This window comes from Agelaius tricolor, unplaced genomic scaffold (genome assembly GCF_023055355.1).
Source record: "Agelaius tricolor isolate 1412-34295 unplaced genomic scaffold, bAgeTri1.0.p SCAF_33, whole genome shotgun sequence".
Taxonomy (NCBI): Eukaryota; Metazoa; Chordata; class Aves; order Passeriformes; family Icteridae; genus Agelaius; species Agelaius tricolor.
This window is the reverse complement of record NW_027269293.1, coordinates 2,699,526-2,720,919: the sequence shown is the minus strand read 5'-3', so window position 1 is coordinate 2,720,919 and position 21,394 is coordinate 2,699,526. Positions and strand designations below refer to the sequence as shown.

At 53.0% G+C, this 21,394-nt stretch overlaps 2 protein-coding genes across 4 annotated transcripts; one reads left to right on the top strand and one right to left on the bottom strand.

Annotated features, from left to right (window-relative positions):
* Positions 1-6: 6 nt before the first annotated feature.
* Positions 7-6,252, bottom strand: SHC2 (SHC adaptor protein 2). 3 transcript variants are annotated; one of them, XM_071451632.1, is made up of 13 exons: positions 5,582-6,252; positions 5,086-5,156; positions 4,589-4,649; positions 4,312-4,431; positions 4,163-4,216; positions 3,972-4,023; positions 3,311-3,437; positions 3,016-3,178; positions 2,872-2,938; positions 2,622-2,786; positions 2,179-2,480; positions 1,249-1,387; positions 7-1,114 (listed from the first exon to the last, which is right to left on the bottom strand). In XM_071451632.1, the coding sequence occupies exons 1-12, from the start codon at positions 6,233-6,235 to the stop codon at positions 1,259-1,261; spliced, it is 1,965 nt and encodes a 654-aa protein (XP_071307733.1). In that variant the 5' UTR covers positions 6,236-6,252; the 3' UTR covers positions 7-1,114; positions 1,249-1,258. The 3 variants fall into 3 exon arrangements, with proteins under 3 accessions (XP_071307733.1, XP_071307734.1, XP_071307731.1); XM_071451633.1 differs by having other exon boundaries at positions 7-999; XM_071451630.1 differs by having other exon boundaries at positions 7-1,387.
* Positions 6,253-9,862: 3,610 nt separating this feature from the next.
* Positions 9,863-21,362, top strand: LOC139602110 (hippocampus abundant transcript 1 protein-like). The gene is made up of 12 exons (XM_071451644.1): positions 9,863-10,182; positions 11,055-11,150; positions 12,122-12,184; positions 13,098-13,225; positions 13,632-13,746; positions 14,266-14,484; positions 14,989-15,102; positions 15,555-15,626; positions 15,834-15,946; positions 16,052-16,149; positions 17,724-17,890; positions 17,979-21,362. Exons 1-12 carry the CDS (start codon positions 10,099-10,101, stop codon positions 18,186-18,188), a joined length of 1,479 nt encoding a protein of 492 aa, XP_071307745.1. The 5' UTR covers positions 9,863-10,098; the 3' UTR covers positions 18,189-21,362.
* The last annotated feature ends 32 nt before the right edge of the window (positions 21,363-21,394 follow it).

Sequence of the window (21,394 nt, the reverse complement as noted above, 5' to 3'; positions counted from 1 at the left end):
GGAAAATTACGCATTCATTACTGGGCTTTATTTAGGGGCTCATTTTATTCATTGGCTCGGCTGGCACTGGCCAGCTCTGGCAGAGGCCATCCCCAGCGAGGGGCTGAGGGTGCTGGGGTGACCCTGCTCCCCGAGGTGGGTGCTGGGCACTCAGAGCAGAGCCAGGATTGGTGCTGGACCCCCCGATTGTCTGTGACACAGGAGCCACAGCCAGACCCACCCACAGCCCTGGCTCTGCTGTCACCAGTGGGTCACAGCTTGGTTTGTGCCACTCAGAGCCACCCCAGGGGTGGCTGCTCCAGGTGGAGGCAGGTTGGGAGAGCCAGCAGGGCAGGGAGCTGCCAGGTGTGAGGAGGAGAGGCCATGCAGGGCCAGCCCTGGGTGCCAAAGGCCACTCTGAAGCCAGGGGGACACTGGGTGACCCAGAGGGGCAGGGATAAGTGTGACTGAACAGGATGGGTTGGCCAAGGTGAGACCAGGCAGGAGCTGGTGGTGATGGAGACCTGTCCCAGCATGAACCACCTGTGCTCCTTGCTCATTTCCAGGTTTAATTAGAAATGTATTCCAAACCACAAACCCGTGCCCAGCACCAGACACGGGGCAGGTAAAGGGGGCTGTGATGGCACAAAAACCTGCCAAAACCCCAAGCTGGCCATGGGACACCTCGTGGGGCAGTGCCAGCAGCTCAGCCCTGCCCTGCACCTTCCCACAGTAGCTCCATCCTGGACCTGGCCTGGCGAGGGCTGCAGGGGCCACATGGAGCATCATGTGGCAGCCACTCCTGGGGAGAATCCAGCTGAAAGGGGATGTCCCCAACAGGAAAATCCAACAGCAGTGTCCAAGAGATGGTCTGGCCCCACAGCCAGGGGCTACAGCAACATCCACCAGCCCCCATTGCAGTGCTGGGGCAAGTGGGGGCAGCCCTGCCTGAGATGGCTTCAGGCTCTGTCCCTCCTGCTGAGGCCACTGAGCAGTTCCCACCCCAGGAGTGTTTTTCACCTGTAGGTGTGGAATTAAAGATCTGTGTGTCCAGCTGGGCAGGGCACCCCGTGCAGGTGATGGAGGCAGGCAGCAGCCAGGGAGGACCTGCAGGGCCGGGCACCGCACAGCCTCACTGGGGAGGAAAATGGGGAGCCTGACCCCAGACCTCAAAAACCAGGCACAACTGGAGAGGGGGAGCACAAAGGGACCCCAGTTTTGCCCTGGGGCGAGTCCAGAGCCAGGGGAGCAGGTTAGGGGCTCACATACCCCCTTGGCATCACTGCTTCCTCTGTACAACCTGGCGGAGGTGCAGCTCGCTCTCTGCTGCCACGATGGGCTGCTCGTTCTGCCGGTGGTGGCTGATGAGGTGGCTGATGCTCTCAAACAGCACGTCCTTGGTCCTCACCTGGAGCAGGAGGGCACAGCAGTCCTCAGCTCAGCAGAGCTGCCTCTCATACAGCATCTGTCGCCATGATTTTTTAAGATTTTCTAAGCCTTCTGATGTTTGAATTCTTGTAGCAAACTTCCTCACACGCTTCCTGTAAATAACTCATTGTTTTGCATTCTTTGATGGAGGAGGAGAAATTTCAGGGACTGTTGGTTTGTCCAGTGTCATTGGAGAGGTGGCACTGTCACCCTCCAATCCACTGTCACTTTTAAAAAACTGTAAATGTTGGAGCCAGAAAATAAATTTCCCTTTTCTTCACCTTGAGAGCAGCAGTGTGTGCTCTCGTGTTGTTTCATGTCCTACAGTGAATGGGAGCACCTCATACCTGTGCCAGTGCCCTGGGGGTGTCACCCTGATTTTTTTAAGATTTTCTAAGCTTTCTGATGTTAAATTCTTGTAGCAAGCTTCCTCACACGCTTCCTGTAAATAACTCATTGTTTTGCATTCTTTGATGGAGGAGGAGAAATTTCAGGGACTGTTGGTTTGTCCAGTGTCATTGGAGAGGTGGCACTGTCACCCTCCAATCCACTGTCACTTTTGGAAAACTGTAAATGTTGGAGTGAGAAAACAAACTTCCTTTTCCTTCACCTCAAGCGTGTGTGCATTTGTGTTGTTCCGTGTCCTACAGCAACAAGCACCCACTTGCAACACCCCGTGCCTGCCTGCAGCTGCATCCTCCATCACCCACCCCACACCCTGCCCCAATCCCCCACCCCGTGCCCTGCCCTGAGCCCCTGCCCTGCCCTCACCACGCCCTCGGGATCCACCAGCAGGAGGTGCTTGGGCTGCCCGCTGTGCATTCCGGTCAGCACGTACTGCCCCGGGTTGGTGAGGCTGTCCCGCACCAGGAAGTCCCCGTCCATCTGCAGGAGCCTCTCGGCGTCCCTCCTGCTCATCCTCCCGTGGTACCAGGGCTCCCTCCTCAGCTGCTCCTCCGTGGGGGCGATGGGGGCTTTGCGTGTGGGGGGGCTCGGCCACTGGTCCTCAATGGGGGGGCTGCTGGCCCCCCCTGCCATGCACTCGTGGAGCTTCAGGGCGTCCTCAAACGGCCCTGTGGGACCCAGGGGTTGTGGGGTGTTACACCCAGGGCTGGGCACTGCTGTGGGCTCAGCACCTCCAGGGCTGTTTGGGGTGACCCCTGGCACAGCTGGGCTGCTGCACAGCACCGTTTCCCCCAGGGGCCGTGGCTTACTCATGTCAAAGAGGTCTTTTTTGGGGCTCTCCTCTGCTGTCCCGTGAGCCAGCAGCTCAGGCTCCCAGGCGTCCAGGCTCTGGGTGTTCACGTACATGTGCTCCTCGTAGTCCCGTGGCCCCAGGGTGTGGCTGTCAGCCTGCAGGTACCCGTCGCAGGGCTGGCCTGCAAGGACGGCCATCACCCCATCACCGCTGGCCAGGGCTGCCCAGAGCCACAGGGACCCCCCAGCTCACAGCTCAGTACCCACCCTGGCTCTCCACTTCCCAGGGTGGCCCCAGCTGGCTGCTCGGGTCTCTTCTGGCTGCTAACCCACCCTAGGGAAGGAGGCAGAAGAGCGTTGGAGGGCTCTGCACCCCCAGAGCAAGGCCAGCAGCGGCTCTGAGGGGCTCACCTGGCTGGAGGGGAGGGAGCTGGGGGGCTGAGCGCGGATGTGGCGCAGCCGGGAGTCCACCAGGCCCCCTGGAGGCGGCTCCTTGCCCGGGATGCTGTTGTAGTAGTCGTGCTCGGCTGCCTCCTCATCCTCCCCCCAGGCTGACTCCTCTGCAGCCAGCGCCCTGCGGCAGGGATGGGTGAGCTGGGGACAGCCTGCCCGGCAGGGTGGCCCTGCAGGGACACCCGGAGCCACCCGCAGGCAGGGGACAGGCCCGGGACAGGGGGATGCAGCAGCAGGGACCCCACCCCCCTACCTCTCTGGGGGTACCACCACCTTGGGGGGGCTGTGCAGGTACTGCTTGAAGCGCAGCTCAAAGGCCTGGCCCACCGTGCTGATGACGCTCTGCGCCAGCCCCTCGCAGCACTCCAGGATGTGGCAGGCTGTGGACAGACACACAGACACACAGACAGACGGACGGACGGATGGTTTGAGTGTTTCCCCCACGCTGCCATCGCTCCACCCTGAGCCCACGAGGGATCTCTGTCGCAGACATCTTTTATGAAAAATCCTTTCCTCCTGAGAAGCTGAGAAGCCTCAGGAACAAAATGTAACCAATGGTTATCTGCTGCTGTGGAATGCAACAGGTGCATCTGGGATTGGGCTCATGTGGTTGTTTCTAATTAATGGCCAATCACAGCCCAGCTGGCTCGGACAGAGAGTCTGAGCCACAAGCCTTTATTATGATTCTTCTTCTTTCCTTTTCTATTCTTAGCCAGCCCTCTGATGAAATCCTTTCTTCTATTATTTTAGTATAGTTTTAATGTAATATATATCATAAAATAATAAATCAAGCCTTCTGAATCATGGAGTCAACATTCTCATCTCTTCCCTCATCCTAAGACCCCTCTGAACATGGTCACAGGTCTCCTCCTCCAGCCTCCATCCCTCCTCCAGAGCCCCCAGGGCAGCGTCACCTCTCTGGTTGATGGGGTCCTTGGCGACATAAGCGACATAATCCGTGGTGTCCTGCAGACAGAGGGGGAGATCAGCACTCATGTCCTGCTACTCTCAGCCCCAGCCCCACGTCCTGACCCAGTTAAGGCCACCCTGTGCTCAGCTCAGCTGGCAGTCCCCGTCCCCACCACCCTGGGCGTGTGTCACTCACCATGTCCCCACCGGAGGCGAAGGAGATGGACTGCATGTGGTGGTTGGCGATGATCTGCATGGGGAACACGGCCCAGGGGGGGAATCAGCAGAGGGGCTGCTGGCTCCCAGGCTGGCAGGCAGCAGGAATGTGTGCCCAGGAACGCTCACCTGGCGCGTGGTGGGGATCATGAGGTTCAGCCCATCCACGGAGATGTTGACAGCGATGCTCATGCCAGCGAAGTGCAGGTTGCTCTTGCCCAGGATGGAGAACAGGGCTTTGTTGGGAGCCTGGCGGGGGAGAGGATGCTGGGGGCAATGGAGACCACCAGGACCAGGCCTCCTGGGGTGAATGAGCAAACAGGGGGTGCCCCAAGAGGCTGCAGGCCCAGAAACTGGACAGGCACCCCCAGTGCCCACAGCCTTGGCTTGTCCCAGAGAAACTCACCTTCTTCTTCCAGATGCCCTTCACACCCGGCACTGCTTCGTATAGTCTGTTGATTGCTTCTCTGCAATGGACAGAGCCTGGCCTGCTCACTGCTCCACAGCCAGCCCTTCCCAGCTGCCTTCCCACCCCACATTGCCCTGTGGGGTCTGGTGGCAGGAGCCCCCACATCCCCAGGGCACTGCAGCCTCCCCGCAGCGCTGCCCCACGTCACGGCCCCGGCCCTGGTACGTAATCCCGGCTGGGGCCACCTCCCTTCTCCTCTTTCCACCCATTGATCTGCAGCAGTGCCCTTCCTCTGTGTCCCTGCATGCAGGGCATGGCTTCCCCGGGCCTGTGTTCCCTTCTCTGCACGGGGCTCTGGGAAGGGGGAGCACCCAGGGCCACCAGGGAGCACCCAGGGCCACTGAAGAGCACCCAGGGCCACTGAAGAGCACCCAGGGCCACCGGGGTCTTGGGGTGGCACCGGGGTGTGGGACAGGGGGACTGCAGGGCCGTACCTGGTGACCTGTGTCCGGGTGTTGAAGTCGAGGGACCTCATGGAGCGCAGCACCTCAATGCACCCCATGTACTGCGGGGGGAAAGCAGCACAGCAGGGCAGGCAAAGGACAGGAGAGGGTGTCAGGGGCAGCTCCACACCAGCTCCAGGCATCACAGAGCAGCTTTCACTACCCACCCCAAAATGCCCCATCACACACCCAGACCCTGTGCTAACACCCCAAAACTTCATCTGTGTGCTCCAGCTTGTGATGCCTGGTAGGAGCTGACAATGCTGGAGTCCCAGGGTGGGCTCCAGGGCCCAGCAAGCCCCCGGGGCCCGGCCCCATCACGGCTGTGATGTTCTGAGGGCGGCTGCCCCGGTCCAGCCGTGCCGGGGGGACTCGAGCGAGGGCTCAGCCCGCCGGGAGGAGCCGGACCCGCCGAGCCCCGCACACGCCTGGGCCCGGGGGTCTCCGCGCCCTCCCGCGCCTCACCGGGAGCTCCGGCGGGACTTACCCGGACAATGTAGGAGACGCCGGGCCCCAGCACCCGCTCGTCGGGGTGCAGCCAGCCCTGAGCCGGTTTGCGGATGAAGCTGCCCTTGCGGCTCCACTCATCCCCGCCGGGCCGGGCCCCCGCCGCCGGTGCCGCCGCCGCCCCCCGCGCCCGCCCCGCCGCTCCCCGCGCCCTCCCGCCGCCCGGTAGCGCGCAGGGCGCGGCGCAGAGCGGCTCGCAGGCGCCCAGCACGGCGGCCAGCCCCGAGGGAGACTCCGCCGCGGCGGGGGCGTCCCGGGAGGCACCGGCGGGGCCGCGGCCGAGGAAGCCGCTGGAGCCGGGGAACTTCCACTGCGGCATCCGCGGCAGCAGAGCGCAGAAGGTGGTGCCGTGCTCGGGCTCCTCGCCCGCCGCGGGGCACGGAGCGGGGGCCGGCGACGGCATGGGGGCGGTCAGCGGCTCGTCGCGGAAGCGATCATACTTGGGCTCCGGGAGCATGCCCGGGGCCGCGCTCCGCTCCGCTGCCGCCGCCGCCGCCGCCTCCGCGCCGGCTCCCACCCCCCGCCCGCTCCCCCGGGGCCGCGCCGCGCTGATGTCATGGTGAGAGCGCTGCTCCGCCGCCCGCCCGGCCCCGCATCCTCCGCCCCCGACCCCCCCCCGCGGCCTCCAGAGCATCCCCGTCCCGCCCCGCATCCCCGTCCCGCCCCGCATCCCCGCCCCGCAGCATCCACCCCGCCCCGCATCCCCGCACAGCGGAGCATCCACCCCGCCCCGCATCCCCGCGCAGCGGAGCATCCACCCCGCGCCCGGGCTGCCCCCGCGGACACGGCCCGTGGGGCCGGAGCTGCCCACGCTGCGCCCTCCGTCCTGCTCCGAGCCGTGGGGCTGGCCCTGGGTATTTTCAGCTCTGCCACAAGCGTTGGGAGCGAGGGTACGGGGGGAACAGGCAGGGGAGGGTGACGGCTCCTCCCGCAGCCACGGGGCTGTGCCCGCTCTCGGTGTGCGTGAGCTGGAGCGAAAGCGGCCCGCAGCCCCCCTCGCCCACAACGGGGACATTTTCTGCTCTTTCCACCTCTGCACGCCCGGGAAGCGCTGCAGGAGCCCAGGGCTGGCCGGGGAGGAGGCGGGGGAGGGCTCGGCCAGGCTTCGCTGCACAAGCGGGCTGCCCTACTTGTGTGCCTCGCAGCCCGCTGGCCTCTCTCGCTGTGATCTCATCCAAAGCCAGATCTGACTCCCGCTTTGTTTGTATCTGTCTGGAGGGCTCAGGCAGTGAACAGCACAAACATTTTCTTGTTTTTTTTTTCTGCTTGTAACTGCAGCAAGCAGGGGGAAAAATAATCCCACACAACCCTTAAAGGGATTTTCTGACCTCAATCGAGCGATTCGCCCTTGCTCCTGCCCCGGGGCTGCGGCGCTTTTCGAGCGGGTCAGAGGACCGGAGTGCTGCCCACAGTGCTGGAGCCCCCTCACTTTTCCCCAGCCCTGCATCCCCTCCATCTCCGAAGTGGTTTTAATGCTGGGGCTGCACCCCCGCTGCATCTCAGGCTCCTTTCAGCGCTTGTTTTCAGATTCCTGGGGTCGCTTTTCGGTCCAACACCCCCAGCCCCCGCGGCACAAACAACACCGGAGCCTCCCCGTGCCCTGGACGACACAGCCGCCTTTGTCTCCTCTCCTCACTGTCTCCTGCTCCCCGGCAGGTGACGGGGTGAGAGCCAGTAATTGCTCTAAGTGCGATCAATAAATCAAGGTAATAGAATTACATCTGCCGTTGCCATGTTGGGAAGCGCTTCCCTGCTCTCTGATCTCTCTCCTTGGTTTTGTTTTTGTGAAAAACGCCCAATCACTTGGGGTTTTTTTTTAATTTTAAAAGTTTAGTGGTAATAAACTGGTTATAAAAATAGCAATATAATTAGAGTAATAATAATTTGGACAGTTTGCATTAGGACTATATGAGACAATAGAAACAAAGAGTTAAGGACAGTCCGGGTACCTTTTTCTGGGCAGCACAAGGCTGAAAAAGGACACAGTTAACAGAGGATTAACCCTTAAAAACAACAGCCTGTTGCATATTCATACATCTCATATATGATGCATAAATTCCATTCAAACACAGGATTCTGTCTGGCCAGTGTCAGCTTCTTCCTCTGAGTCCTAACAGCGCCTTCGAGGTGGGAAGAAGTTCGTTTCTCCTGATAATGGGGCAATAAATTCTCTTTCTCTGAAAGATTCAGGTGTCCTGTGGCTGCTATCTCGGTGCGAGTCCTTTCTTTAAAAAAAAAAAGTATCTTACATAGCATAGTTTCTATTTTAACATTTTTTTATAACCCAAAACCATATTTACCACACAACTTAGGAGAATTAATACAGCATCACTTTCTAACACAACACATATAATATTCATTTGAATATTTGCGAAATTTTAATCATAAAATACGCATTTTTCACAGTTTTTAAGCCGTTGCAGAGCACTGGGATAAATCAGGCTTCTCCATGCTTTTATGAGGAGGGTTCAAAGGGGGCTCAGGTGCCTGCCCAGCCTGGGGGAGCACATTCCTGGGGAGGGCACCGTGTCCCTGCGTTTTGCCCAAGGGTGTGACATGTGCAGGGCTGTGCAATGCAAGACGTTTTCTATTCCCATCTGTATGGTAGATTATCTTTTGTCAAGTGGGCAGTTTGCCTTATCTCTCTCTCTGAGTGACCACAATCACTTCTCCCTCAGGAGGGGACATCTGCTGATACCAGCTATGGAATGTCCCTGCATGGTTGATAAGAACTACAGCATCCCATTGGGAGATGTGAGCCCAGAGGGAGGAGCCAAGCATTCCTGCCTGGATATAATCTGGAGATTCTGGAACACCAGCACAGCTTCTGCACTGGATTCCCCAGAGGAACAGCAGCTGCCTCTGCCACTGGATCTTCAGTGGAAGAGATGACACCTTTCTCCAGGATCCCTGCTCCAGCAGAGCCACCCCTGACACTGCAGGAGGGCTGAGCCACAATTCCAATGGTTCTGCTGCCACCACCCTGACCCACAGGGTGTCAGGCTGGGGTCTGACTCTGGCAGTGTTGTTCTAATGTACTGCATTGTTTATTTTATCCTTTCACTTTTTTTTCTTCCCTATTAAAGAACTGTTATTTCCTGCTCCCATATTTTTTGCCTGAGAGCCCCTTAATTTAAAATTTACAGCAATTCAGAGGGATGGGGAGGGTTCACATTCTCCATTTCAGGGGAGGCTCCTGCCTTCCTTAGCAGCCTCCTGTCTTTCCAAACCAAGACAGCACAGCAGAGCCGGGCAAGGCGTAGCAGCCCTGGACAATGGAGCTGCTCTCCACACCCACACAAAAATCCCAGGAAATCGGGGGAATGCTTTCATCTTTCAGGTGGAGTTACCTGAGGCGACTTTTCCTTGGGTTTAATCATTGCTTAAAGGAAAAGCTCTGTGGATCAAGGCTGGATTGGAGCCTCTGGTGTTCCCCGGGCGGGCAGGAGCCCCGAGAGCCTCTCGGTGTCCCACGGTGAGACCCCTCCAGGCACCCCAGGTCGTGTGTGGCCACCACCCACTGCCCGGGGCGGCCACCTCGAGCGGGCTGGGCCGAGCAGAGGGACCTGGCGAGCACAAAATTTATCTAAACGTGCCCAATTAATGTCCTCTGACCCCTCACCACTGTAATCAGCAGCACGCGCTTCTGGCTCGTACAGGGTTAATTAGGACGCACCCCAAGCACCGGCGGCACCGGGCTCCGGGGATGGGGTGGGATCCATGGGATGGGATGGGATGGGATGGGATGGGATGGGATCCATGGGATGGGGTGGGATCCATGGGATGGGATCCATGGGATGGGATGGGATGGGATGGGATGGGATCCATGGGATGGGATGGGGTGGGAACCATGAGACGGGATGGGATGGGATCCATGGGACGGGATCGTCCTGGGGAGGCGTTTGGCTTCGCCACTACGGGATGCCGGTGCTGAGGGGAGAACCAGCAGCTCGGTACCGAGAGAGCCGCGCCGGGACAGACGCGGCCCTGCCAGTGCCGCCAGCCCCGGGGCGGCCGCGTGTCCTTGTTGAACCGGCCTTGAGCGCTGCCCGTGACGGAGCAGCAGCCGCTCCCAAAGGCGCACCTGGGCCGCTGCCGGTGCCACCGCCCGTTCCCGGTGCCACTGCCGCGCCGTGACGTCACGGCCCCGCCCAACCCACCGAGAAATGCCCGCCTCCCCGGCCCGTCTAGCCAATCACAGACCAGCACGGCCGATGATGACAAGGCGGAGCAGCCAATGAGACGCGAGGAGCGGCGCGGCGGAAGTGCCGGTTCCCGGTGCGGGGGCGGGGCCAGCGGGCGGGGTCGCCCCGCTCCGCTCCGCTCGCCCGCCGTCAGCGCCGGGCCCGGCGCTCCCCGCCCGGTGCCGCTCCGGGGCCGGTGCCGGGCCCGGGCTCGGCCTCTGCGCAGCGCGGCCCGGTCCGGTTCGGCCCGGCCCGCCACGGGGAGGATGGGGCAGCCGCGGCGGCCGGTGAGCGGCAGCGGCCCGGCGGCGCCATGACCGGCGAGAAGAAGAAGAAGAAGCGGCTCAACCGCAGCGTCCTGCTGGCCAAGAAGATCGTGATCCGGGACGGGGCCGGCGTGAGCGCGGGGCTACCGGGGGCTGCGGGGGGATGGCGGGCACCGGCGCTAACGGGAGCGCGGGCGGTGCCGGTGCCCGGTGCCCGAGGAGGGCTGGCCCCGGTGGGCCGCGCTCCTCAAACCGGCCCCGCTGCTGCGGCTGCCGGCCTGGGACGCGGCGGATGCTGAGGATGCCGTGATGGGCGCTGCGCCTGCCGGTTCTGCGCCGCTTCCCCCGGGCGCTCCCGTTCCTGGGCGGCAAAACCGGGCAGGGAGCCCCGCACCGAGCGGCTGGGGGTGGATTCAAGCACCCTGGGCTGGCTATGACCGGAAAAAACGTTTCGGAGCAGCGTCTCTCGCTGCCTCCACTCGTGTCCGGGATCCCCCTGTCACTGACATCTTTTATTAAAAATCCTTTCTTTAGGGCTTTTTCTCCTGAGAAGCTGAGAGGCCTCAAAAACGAAATGTAAATAATAATTATCTGCTGCTGTGGAATGCAACAGGTGCATCTGGGATTGGGATCATGTGGTTGTTTCTAATTAATGGCCAATCACAGTCCAGCTGTCTCAGACTCTCTGGTCAGTCACAAGATTTTATGATCATTCCATTCCTTTCTATTCCTTTCAAGGATGATGAAAGGATGAAATCCTTTCTGATGAAATCTTTTCTTATATTCTTTTAGTATAGTTTTAATATATATATATTTAATACAATACACAGCATAAGATAATAAATAAACTTTCTGAAACATGGAGTCAGACTCTCATCTCTTCCCTCATCCTGGGACCCTGTGAACACCACCACATCCCCCAGCTGTGTGAGCTCTCTCTGAGGCGCAGGACGAGGCTGCTGAAAGTTTTTTGGTTTTTTATTATTTTTGCTGTATTTTGCAGCGCCAGGGGATCGGGGAGCCCAGTGTGTACCATGCTGTGGTGGTGATTTTCCTGGAGTTCTTTGCCTGGGGGCTGCTGACCACGCCAATGCTGACGGTGAGTGTGTCTCCATGGCAGCTCTCCTGAGAATTAAGTGAAAACACTGGGGAACTGTGGAAAAGGAGGGTTTGGTTATACAAAATATACATTTAGATATATTAGTCTATCAATTTATATTCAAATGTCTGTCTTAAATATAAACATTATCTATATCTATATTAAAATATAAAATTTATATTCAAATACCTACATTAAAAATAAATATATAATATATTATAATTTATATCTTTATATAATATATATTTATATATAATTTTATCTATAATATATATTTATATTAAATATATAATATATTCAAATATCTATATTAAAATATAAATATATAATGTATATTATATAATTTATATATAATATATATTTTATATTATAGATTTAATTTATATTATATATAGCTTATATATATTATAATAGAATTATAATATAATATATAATATATTTTAAATTATATTAATAATTAGAATTTTAATATAAATATATATAATGTCTTTATATAAATATAAAATATATTTATAAATATAATTTTAAATAGAAACATTATATGTAAAATTATATTTATATTAATGCTATATTTATGTTAAAATATAAATATTATTTATATTTTAATATAAAATATAAAGTCAAACATACAGCACAAAGGGACCCGCAGAGAAGGGATGTGGTGACATCAAGTAAAACCAGAGGGGGTTCAGGGGCTGGGGAAAGGCTCTCTGAGCATGCTGGAGTGATTTATACACCTGGAAAGTGTTATAGACATTTATTTTTATGGTTAAAGGCATTTAAAGGCAGTGGTTTCCCATACTGGAAAAGGAAGGCAGAGCTCCTCACATGGAGGCAATGTTGGCAGGATATTTCCCCTTTTCCCTGGATTGTGCCCTTCCAGTTCTCTGGCTGGCAGATGCTCACAGAAATTTTGCAGAAGTTGCTGACTCTGACTTTTAAATTTGCTTTTTGTTTGTTTTCTCTTCCAGGTCTTACACCAGACTTTTCCTCAGCACACATTCCTGATGAATGGTTTGATTCATGGAGTCAAGGTAAGGAATATTCCTTCCAGGATTTCCTTTAAATCCGCCATGGGTGCAAGAAGGACAAGCCATTTTTATTTATTTTTATAACTTGTTGATGATGCCAGCCAATATTTGGCCACTTTGAGAGGGTTCTGGCAAACCTGATGCAAAAGGGAGGACACAGGTATGGGACAGCTGATTTTACTGAGCAGGGGTGACAATGTGGAGTTACAACAGCTGAGTTGTTTCAGCTGGAAATCATCTCACCTGCATGAAATCAGCCCTGTGCCCATCCTCTGGGGCATAACAGAATGACAAATCAGTGACTTGTAAATTTATTGGTGATAGAAGCTGAAACCAAGTGGCCTCAGTGAGCTCCAGGCAGGAGGTGGGGATGTGCTGTGGGACTGGGGAGCTTCTTGCACTAGAGCAGAATTGCAGGCAACAGTTGTGAACAGGGAATATTCCTGAATTCTGACTGAGGAATTAGGCAATACAGACAATTCTTGGCTGTCTCTGGCAAGAGGATCTTGGAAAACAGCCCCTGCACTGAAAGGCTCTGCCCTGCCTGCCTCAGGCTTGGGAGATGTGGAAAGGCTATGAATAATTTTATTTGTGCTTAATGGCCTTGGCTTCTCATTGTGTCTGTCCTGTCTCCACATACAAGAGAAGGCTTTCCCCAGAACTGCAGCAGCTGTTGCCATGCTGGAGCTGTGCCAGCAGCTCTCCAGCTCCTGGCAGGGCTGCCTGGGTGCCCAGAGCAGAGCTCTGAGCATGCAGGGGTGCTCAGTGGGGCCTTGCTGGTCAAGGATTTGTTTTTGGGGAGTTGAATCCACTGCTCTGTTGTAACAGCATTGCAGCAATCAGAATGGGTTTTCTCCTCTCCTCCTGATGTTGTTGAAAGCTCTCACTGAGGGGTTTCTCTGTCTGTCCATCCCAGGGTCTGCTCTCTTTCCTAAGTGCCCCACTGATTGGTGCTCTCTCTGATGTCTGGGGCAGGAAATCCTTCCTCCTTCTCACCGTCTTCTTCACGTGTGCACCAATTCCCCTGATGAAGATCAGCCCCTGGTGAGTTCACCCTCAGTGCAGCCCCAGGGTTCTGAGGAGGGGCAGCAGCAAGAGGCTGAAGGAGGAGGGTTTGCAGCTGCTCCTTTCAGGGTGAGATGGAAGAGTCTCATCCATCTCAGGAATGGAGGAGGATGCTCAGCCTAGAGACTGATTTGTCTGGTTCTGGAGGGTTCAGTTGGGGGTTAAGGGTTGTTCTGTCCTCTGTGCTTGTTCCCTTACTCGGTGCATTATTTCTGTTAGGGAAAATAAATGATAGAACTTCAGTGCTCTCCAGACCAAGATTCCATGTTCCTGTTCTGGTGTACTGGAACAGGATGGACTGGAGGCAGAACAAGGGAGAGGCTCTGCTTCAGCAGCTGTGGGCCGTGGTGTGGCTGCTCTCTCACTGTGCCTTGGGCTCTTGCAGGTGGTACTTTGCTGTCATTTCCATGTCTGGAGTGTTTGCTGTCACCTTTTCTGTGATTTTTGCCTATGTTGCTGATATCACGCAGGAGCACGAGCGCAGCACGGCGTACGGCCTGGTAAGGAGCTGAGTCACTGGCCTGGCTCTTAAAGAAATATTTGGGGCTTTGCAGGTAGGAGAGATATAAAATTAGGGTGGGAGGTTTATTGACTGATCACACAGACTCCTGTCCTTGTGTTTGGGGTTTAGCTCTGGGGAGGAGGCTGATCTCTGTCCACTCTGAGTTCTGGCTGTGTCTAAACCAGCCTGGCCCTTCCCTTTTCCACACCAGGGAAGGGGAGCCTGTGATGCTTGGTGTGATCCTGCCCTTCCTGCAGCTTTGCAGCACCATCCAGGCATTCCTAGGAAAGCTTTGATTCCCTTTTGCTAGAATTTAGCCCAGGTGCACCAAGAGAATCTGTCAGCTGTGAATTGTTATTTATCTCTCCATCAAAGATGCCAGAAAGAATTCTCTGGATCACTAGGGAAGAGGAGATGGGCTCTCCATCAGAGATGCCAAAAAGAGTTCCCTGGGTCACTGAGGAGGAGGAAATGTGCTGTAGGAAGAAGAGGCTGTAGAGAATTTTTATGTTTCCAGGTGTCAGCCACGTTTGCTGCCAGCCTGGTCACCAGCCCGGCCATCGGCGCCTACCTGTCCCAAGCCTACGGTGACACCTTGGTGGTTGTGCTGGCTTCAGGGGTTGCTTTGCTGGACATTGGCTTCATCCTGCTGGCTGTGCCCGAGTCACTGCCTGAGGAGATGCGTCCAGTCTCCTGGGGAGCCCCAATCTCCTGGGAACAAGCTGACCCATTCGCTGTGAGTGAGCCTGCTGCCGTGTGGGAAAGGGATCTCTTGAAAATTTGTAGAAAATCCAGCACTGCTGTTTTCCTGTCTGCTGGTAATGCTTAATGTTTGCTTTAATCCTGCTGATTTTTTAAGGTGTTAAGCCCTTGGTTTGGCTGTCTTGGTACCTGCAGATTTTTCAGTGATATCAAGTCAAATTTTAAAAATTTTTCTGGTTCCCCACCCCGTTCCCTGCAGTCCTTGAGGAAGGTGGGTCAGGACTCCACAGTGCTGCTCACAGCCTGCTGCTGTGTGGGAAATGGATTTGTGGAAAATTTGTGGAAAATTTATAGAAAATTTGTAGAAAGTTTGTAGAAAATCCAGCACTGCTGTTTTCCTGTGTGCTGGTAATGCTTAATGTTTGCTTTAGTCCTGCTGATTTTTAAGGTTTTGCTGTTTTTGTACCTGCAGATTTTTCAGCGATATCAAGTCAAATTTTAAAACGTTTTTTCTTGTTCCCCACCCCTTTCCCTGCAGTCCTTGAGGAAGGTGGGTCAGGACTCCACAGTGCTGCTCATCTGCATCACAGTCTTTCTCTCCTACCTTCCTGAGGCCGGCCAGTACTCCAGCTTCTTCCTCTACCTGAGACAGGTCAGTCTCTCAAAGCTCTGCATGCAGGAAATCCTGCCCTATAAATGCAATTAAAGTTGTGCCACCTGTCTCAAGGTGGCTTTTCTTGGCCAATAATTGTAAGAAATAGTGAAATTGTAAGAAATAGTGATTTTTTTTTTTCCAGCTCCCCTGAAGAATGTGTGTGCCTGCTGACTGCCCCAGGCATTGTCTGGGGAAAGCCTGGCTTGGCTCCTTGCTGGTGTCTGCCTGGCAATCCTGGCTGTGCCACCTTCAGGCACTGCAAGGGGAGTTCAGTGATTTAAAACCATTTTTTCAGCCAGAGGAAAATCTGTTTGATTCCTATGACAGCCCAGAGGCAGAGCCATTACTGTGCAGCTCCCTGAGAAGGAAGTTCAGTAAACATGAGTGACATTGATGGAGGGGCTTTTGGTACCAATCTGCCTGAAAATCCCTCTTTGATGTTTTCACAGGTCATTGGTTTTTCCTCAGAGACTGTAGCAGCCTTTATTGGTGTCGTTGGAATTCTCTCTATACTGGCTCAGGTGAGAAGCAATTTCTGTGTTGGCTTGAGCAGTCCGAAATGTCTGAGTTGAGAGTTGTCAGAACTCCTGTGGCCACACAGACTTTTGAAACAGAGATCTTAAACTGGGAGGGACCCATAAGAATCCCTCAGGTTCCTGTGCTCTTGTCTCCTGACTGTTGCCCACTTTCTTTGCCCCTGCCTTGAAAACTCCTGTTTTTCTTTCCAGACAGTGGTGTTGGGAATCCTCATGCGCTCGATAGGGAATAAAAACACCATCCTGCTGGGCCTGGGCTTCCAGATCCTGCAGCTCGCCTGGTATGGCTTTGGATCACAGCCTTGGTGAGGGTTTGCCCACATTTCTGTCCCTCTGTGGCCTCTCCCACCCTGCAGCAGCACAGGGTGAGGGCTCAGGGCTGTTCCTCACAGCTGCCTCTTCCTCCCCAGGATGATGTGGGCAGCAGGAGCTGTGGCTGCCATGTCCAGCATCACCTTCCCAGCCATCAGTGCCATGGTGTCGAGGAGCACAGACCCTGACCAGCAGGGTGAGTGCCTGGGGACACAGCTGGGGGATTTTCTGAGGCCCTGTCAAAGGGAGGTATGAGGAATCTGACTCCATGTTCTTAGAAGGCTAATTTATTATTTTATGATCTATAAAGAATATAATATATTAGAATATTTATTATATTCTAATACATTATGTTCTTTATGGATCATAAAATAATATATAATATAATAATAAAAATAAAATAAATAAAATAATATATAATATTATAATAGAAAATAATATACGATATAATAATATATATCAGAATATAATATATTAGAATATAATAATATATTAGAATATTATAATATAATAATAAATTAGAATAGATTATTTCTATTAAAAATATATCATATTCTTAATATATTAAGAATACTAAACTGAAACTATACTAAAGAATAGAGAAAGGATACAGACAGAAGGCTAAGTATTTTCTGAGACCCTGTCAAAGGGAGGAATGATGAACCTGACTCCATGTTCTTAGAAGGCTGATTTATTATTTTATGATCTATAAAGAATATATTAGAATATAATAATAATAAGAAGAAATATTCTAATAAAATAATATATTAGAATATTATAGTAATATAATACATTAGAATATTAAAATAATACATTAAATAATACATTATAATATTATAATATTGTATTAGAATATTCTAATAATATATTAGAATATAATATGTTCTATTAAAAATATAATCTTAATATAATATATTAAGAATACTAAACTAAAACTCTACTAAAGAATAGAGAAAGGATACAGACAGAAGGCTAAAAAAAACTAATGAAATCTTGTGACTCCTTCCAGAGTCCTGACACAGCCTGACCATGATTGGCCATTAAGTTAGAACAATTCACATGAAACCAATCAAAAATGCATTGTTGGTAAACAATGTCCAACCCACATTCCAAAGCATCAAAACACAGGAGAAGCAAATCTGATAATTATTGGTTTTATTTTTCTCCGAGGCTTCTCAGCTTCCCAGGAGACAATCCTGGGCCAAGAGATTTTTTTTGGAAAATATGACAGTGACACACATCTGATGGAGGGTTCGTCCCAGCAGGTGCTGAGGTGGCACAAGGAGGGGAGGGGTTGGCAGGAACATCTGTGCCAGCTGTGGAGTGTCACTGTGCTCACAGCAATTTTCACACTCTTATCTTTGACCACGGCTGCTGCTTTACTGGGGAACTCCCAAGTCATGAAAATGGGTGTTTGGTGTTGTCCTCTGAGGCAGAGGAGGCTGCTGCATTTTGCCTGCCTCACAGTACATCTCTGAATCCTCAATTAAATTCTAGTTAATTGGAAATTGTTGCTTGATGTGCTTATGCTTATTTCAGTCTGCAAAGCAGCAAGCCCAGCATTACTGATTTTTCTAGAACCTGGCACTGAGTGAAGCTGCTCATCTGCAAACCCCTCCCCTGCACATCAGCCCAGATCCAAGTGCTTGATCTTGTTTCCAAATATGTATCCTCGAATAAAACAAGTGAAACTCACTTGAATTAAACAAGAAACTCTCACTTTCTTTGGAGAGCTGGAGGCATTTCCCCTGTTCTTCCCTCTGTCCCCAGGTGTGGTGCAGGGGATGATCACTGGAATTCGGGGTCTGTGTAATGGCCTGGGGCCAGCACTCTATGGTTTTGTCTTCTATCTCTTCCACGTGGAGCTGAACGAAATGGCTGAGGTGGAAACGTTGGGCAAAGCCTCCAAACCCAACATGGCCAACCCTACAGATGAGGTACCTACTCAGCTTCTCACTCTGTTTTGTGGGCTGGGTTTGCCCTCATGCTTGAATCATTCCTGTCTCTCTGTCTCTCTCTCTCCAGAGCAGCATCATCCCTGGGCCACCCTTCCTGTTCGGGGCGTGCTCCGTGCTGCTGTCGCTGCTGGTGGCCCTGTTCATTCCTGAACACAACCTGGCCCTGAGGTCAGGCAGCCACAAGAAGCACAGTGCAGGGGCTCAGGCTCACCCCCACAGCCCCCCAGCTGGGGGGTCTGATGGCAAAGAGCCCCTCCTGGAGGACAGCAGTGTGTGAGGTGGGACAGGGGACCTGCCCCAGGCTCGACTCCACGTCAAGGATGGACTCAGCAGGAGTTCAGGGAAGGGGAGAGGGATCCAAGGTGACAGACTGTGCCACTGACAGCTCCTGAGGAGGGATGAGGTTTCCCTTCGAGCCAAATACACCCAGCTGGTGCAAAAATGGAATTGTATCACCCGGTGCTGATGGAAAGGGGAGATAGGGAACTGCTCCACTGGAGGGATGGTTCTGGAAAGCAAACCTGCCCTTGTGAGTGACCCCTGTGTGCCCTGCCAAACCCTCTGCCTGGGCTGTGCTTGGTGGGAGCTGCCCCTGGAATCAAATCTGGCGTTTGCTCCATGCCCCATCCCTGCCAGAGCCGTTGCTGCTGCTGGCCCTGGCAGCCCTGCAGGCTGTGGTGGCACCCTGAGGAGGGGACAGGGTGTGTGTGAAGCACAGGGGCTGCAGCTCTGAGCTTCCTCTCTGCTGGAGGGCCCCATTCTGCCCCAAGTGAGACTTAGACCAAAAAAACAGAAATCTGCTGACTTCATGTTCTGATGAAGAGGATAAAAATGAAGAAGTTGCAGCTGAGAAGGGCAACTCCACGAATTACAAACACTTGGATGGCCACAATGGCTGTGGTTCTGTTTGGTTTTCTTTTATCTTGTCACTCTGAGGTGACATTTGCCTGTTGCCTCCACAGGCAGTAGGTGGAAGAATTTTTTCTTTTTCAGAAATCTTTTCCTGGAGCTGTGAGGGTTGTTTAGGAGATACAATTCTCTGGCAGGTTGGAGAAACAGCTTGGCTGTGCTGAGCACTTTGGAGAGGAGTGATTTCCTGGGAGAAAGGTCAGAGAAATGTCTGTTTACCTTGAGCATTGTATAAAGCACGCTGGTTTGCCTCTGGGCTCTACCATCTGATGCTAAACCCAAAGAGTGTCCAGAGCTGGTTTGTTCTCAACCCAGCAGATCCTGATGGTGAAGGTTGTGTTGATTTGGACTTAAGGGCTTTGGATTCCATGTGGCATTTCTGAGCCTGCTGTGGAGGCTTTTGTTTGTGGAACAGTGGAGCTGCAACCTCTGCTGCAGGCTCAGCTGTGCTCAGAAAGAGCAGGAGGTGCTTGGAGCCTGGTGAAAGGAGCTGAGGCAAACAGGGAATGTGTGGTTGTTTATAGAAATGTGGCAGAGGGCAGGAAACAATTGTTCTCATTTGAGTGAATAAGAAGTGGTGGCATTGAGCAGTTCTGGGAAGTAAGGACCAAACCAAGGACACTTGAGGAATCTTTTGTTAAAGGAATTGAGGGTGCAGCAGCCAAACCAGCCTTGCCTTGGCTGTTCTCTGCCTGGGATCTCCTCTCTGTGGGTTTGGGGAAGGTTACCCAGGGGAGAGCAGCCAAAAGGGAGGCAGTGCTGGCCCTTGACGTGGTGGATCTTTGCAGACACACAGCAGTGACTGCAAATGCCATCTGGTTAGCAGAGGTGGGTGTTTCAGTAAAAGAATGGACAGTTTGTTCTGCATTGATCTGGCCTGGTGGCAGCTCCTGTGCTCAGAACTGGGAGCAGCTGGGACACAGAGGGATGCTGAGATGGGTCTGGCTGCAGGTCTGGGGAGGAGCAGAGCCAGCAGAAACTTCCTTGACCTACCATGACTCCATTTTTCCCTTCCCACAAGCTCCTTGTGGTGACACTCCCAATTCCCAAACATTAGTGGGATGGTCAGTACTGTGTGTGCATGGCAAGCTTTTATCCTGAAGGAAATCCTGTCACTTGCACTTCCAGGCAGCAGTTCCCCCACCTCTGTTCCTCACAAAAATGCCTTTTTCAGATGGGACTTTTCCCAAGTCCCGGCAATCTGTTGATTTATATGGGTTAAAGTGAGCTGATGTAGGATTTTCCCTCACACACAGAAGAAGTAAAAATGTAGAATTGTTACCTCAGAGCTTCACGGGTACAATACAGCGACACGTTACAAAAAAGATGAGCATAATTTATATGATATAAAGTATATAGAGATATATTTTTAAAAGTCCTCTCCCTTATTGCATAGTTTATTGAAACCAATGTGTTTCTGGTCCCATTCCCTCTCACCACTGCTGCTGCCTGTGGCTTCTCACCCTTTCCTTCCCCTCAGACCCCAGAACTGTCCAGAATCTTCCCTCCCAGCTCATGTCCCTCACCCCTGAGCTTCTGGTGATGCTGACATGTGCACGGTGGGCCTGGAGTGTTTTGGTCACCAGTGGGGTTACTGGTGCAGCTGGGGTGGGGATGTGGCAGTGGGTGGATGGAGGGGGGCACAGCACCAGGCAGCAGCAGGACCTCTACAGGTGCCATCCCCAGCAGCAAAGTGGCTCGTGCTGGTGTGCAGAGCTGGCAGCAGGGGCTCTTTGAGGTGCAGGGAGTAAGCAGGGATCCCCTCCCACCCTGTTGGGGTTCCTCTCACTGGTTTGGTGGGGCCTTGGCCCGGTGCCTCTCCTTCCCTCCTGCTCTGCCTCGATGGGACAGAGCAGGAGCTGGGCCAGGCAATGCTGGAGCTGAAGTCACCAGAGCCAGATGAAGAACAACTTGTTCTGAAGGGCTGGTGCTTCTGCAGCATCCCACGTGGAGGCTGGAAAGGCTGTGTGGAGCATTCAGCTAGTTTTTGCCAATTCTTGTTACTTTCTACGAAAACGCAACTTTTTAAAAAGGAGTCTTTTCTTAAAATCTGCTTGATCTGCTGTGCAGTGCCTGAGCCTGGCTGTTTAACGTTGGGATTCCCAGGATTTGTCTGCAGGGACTTAAAAATCTGGGATGGTAACAGCAATGCCCAAACACAAGGCAAAAATCATCTCAATTGCCTGTCAGCAGTCCTGGCAGGTCAAGTGAGTTTCAGCTGATCTTGTTGCATTAAAAACCTGAGTTACACCATTGCTTTCTCTTCTGCCATTAATTTTGCAAAGTAGTAACTTTTTACTTCCCTGTTTTTATTCTTTTTCTGCACTCCAAAGGCTGTTGACAGCTGTGGTATCTTTAAAGTGTGGGCACTTGACCCCACCTCTGCTCTCTCACACTTCACCATCACGTGTGTTTGTGTCTCTTTTTTTTTTTTAAGCTAATGATAAAATGTATTTATTTTGGTTCAGGTTGTGTTTGGAACTGGCTAATCTCTCCCTCTGATGGATTATTTATTAAACTGCTGCTTTCCTGTTGTGTCAAAGGTCTCTGTCCTTATTCCTATCCATCACCAGT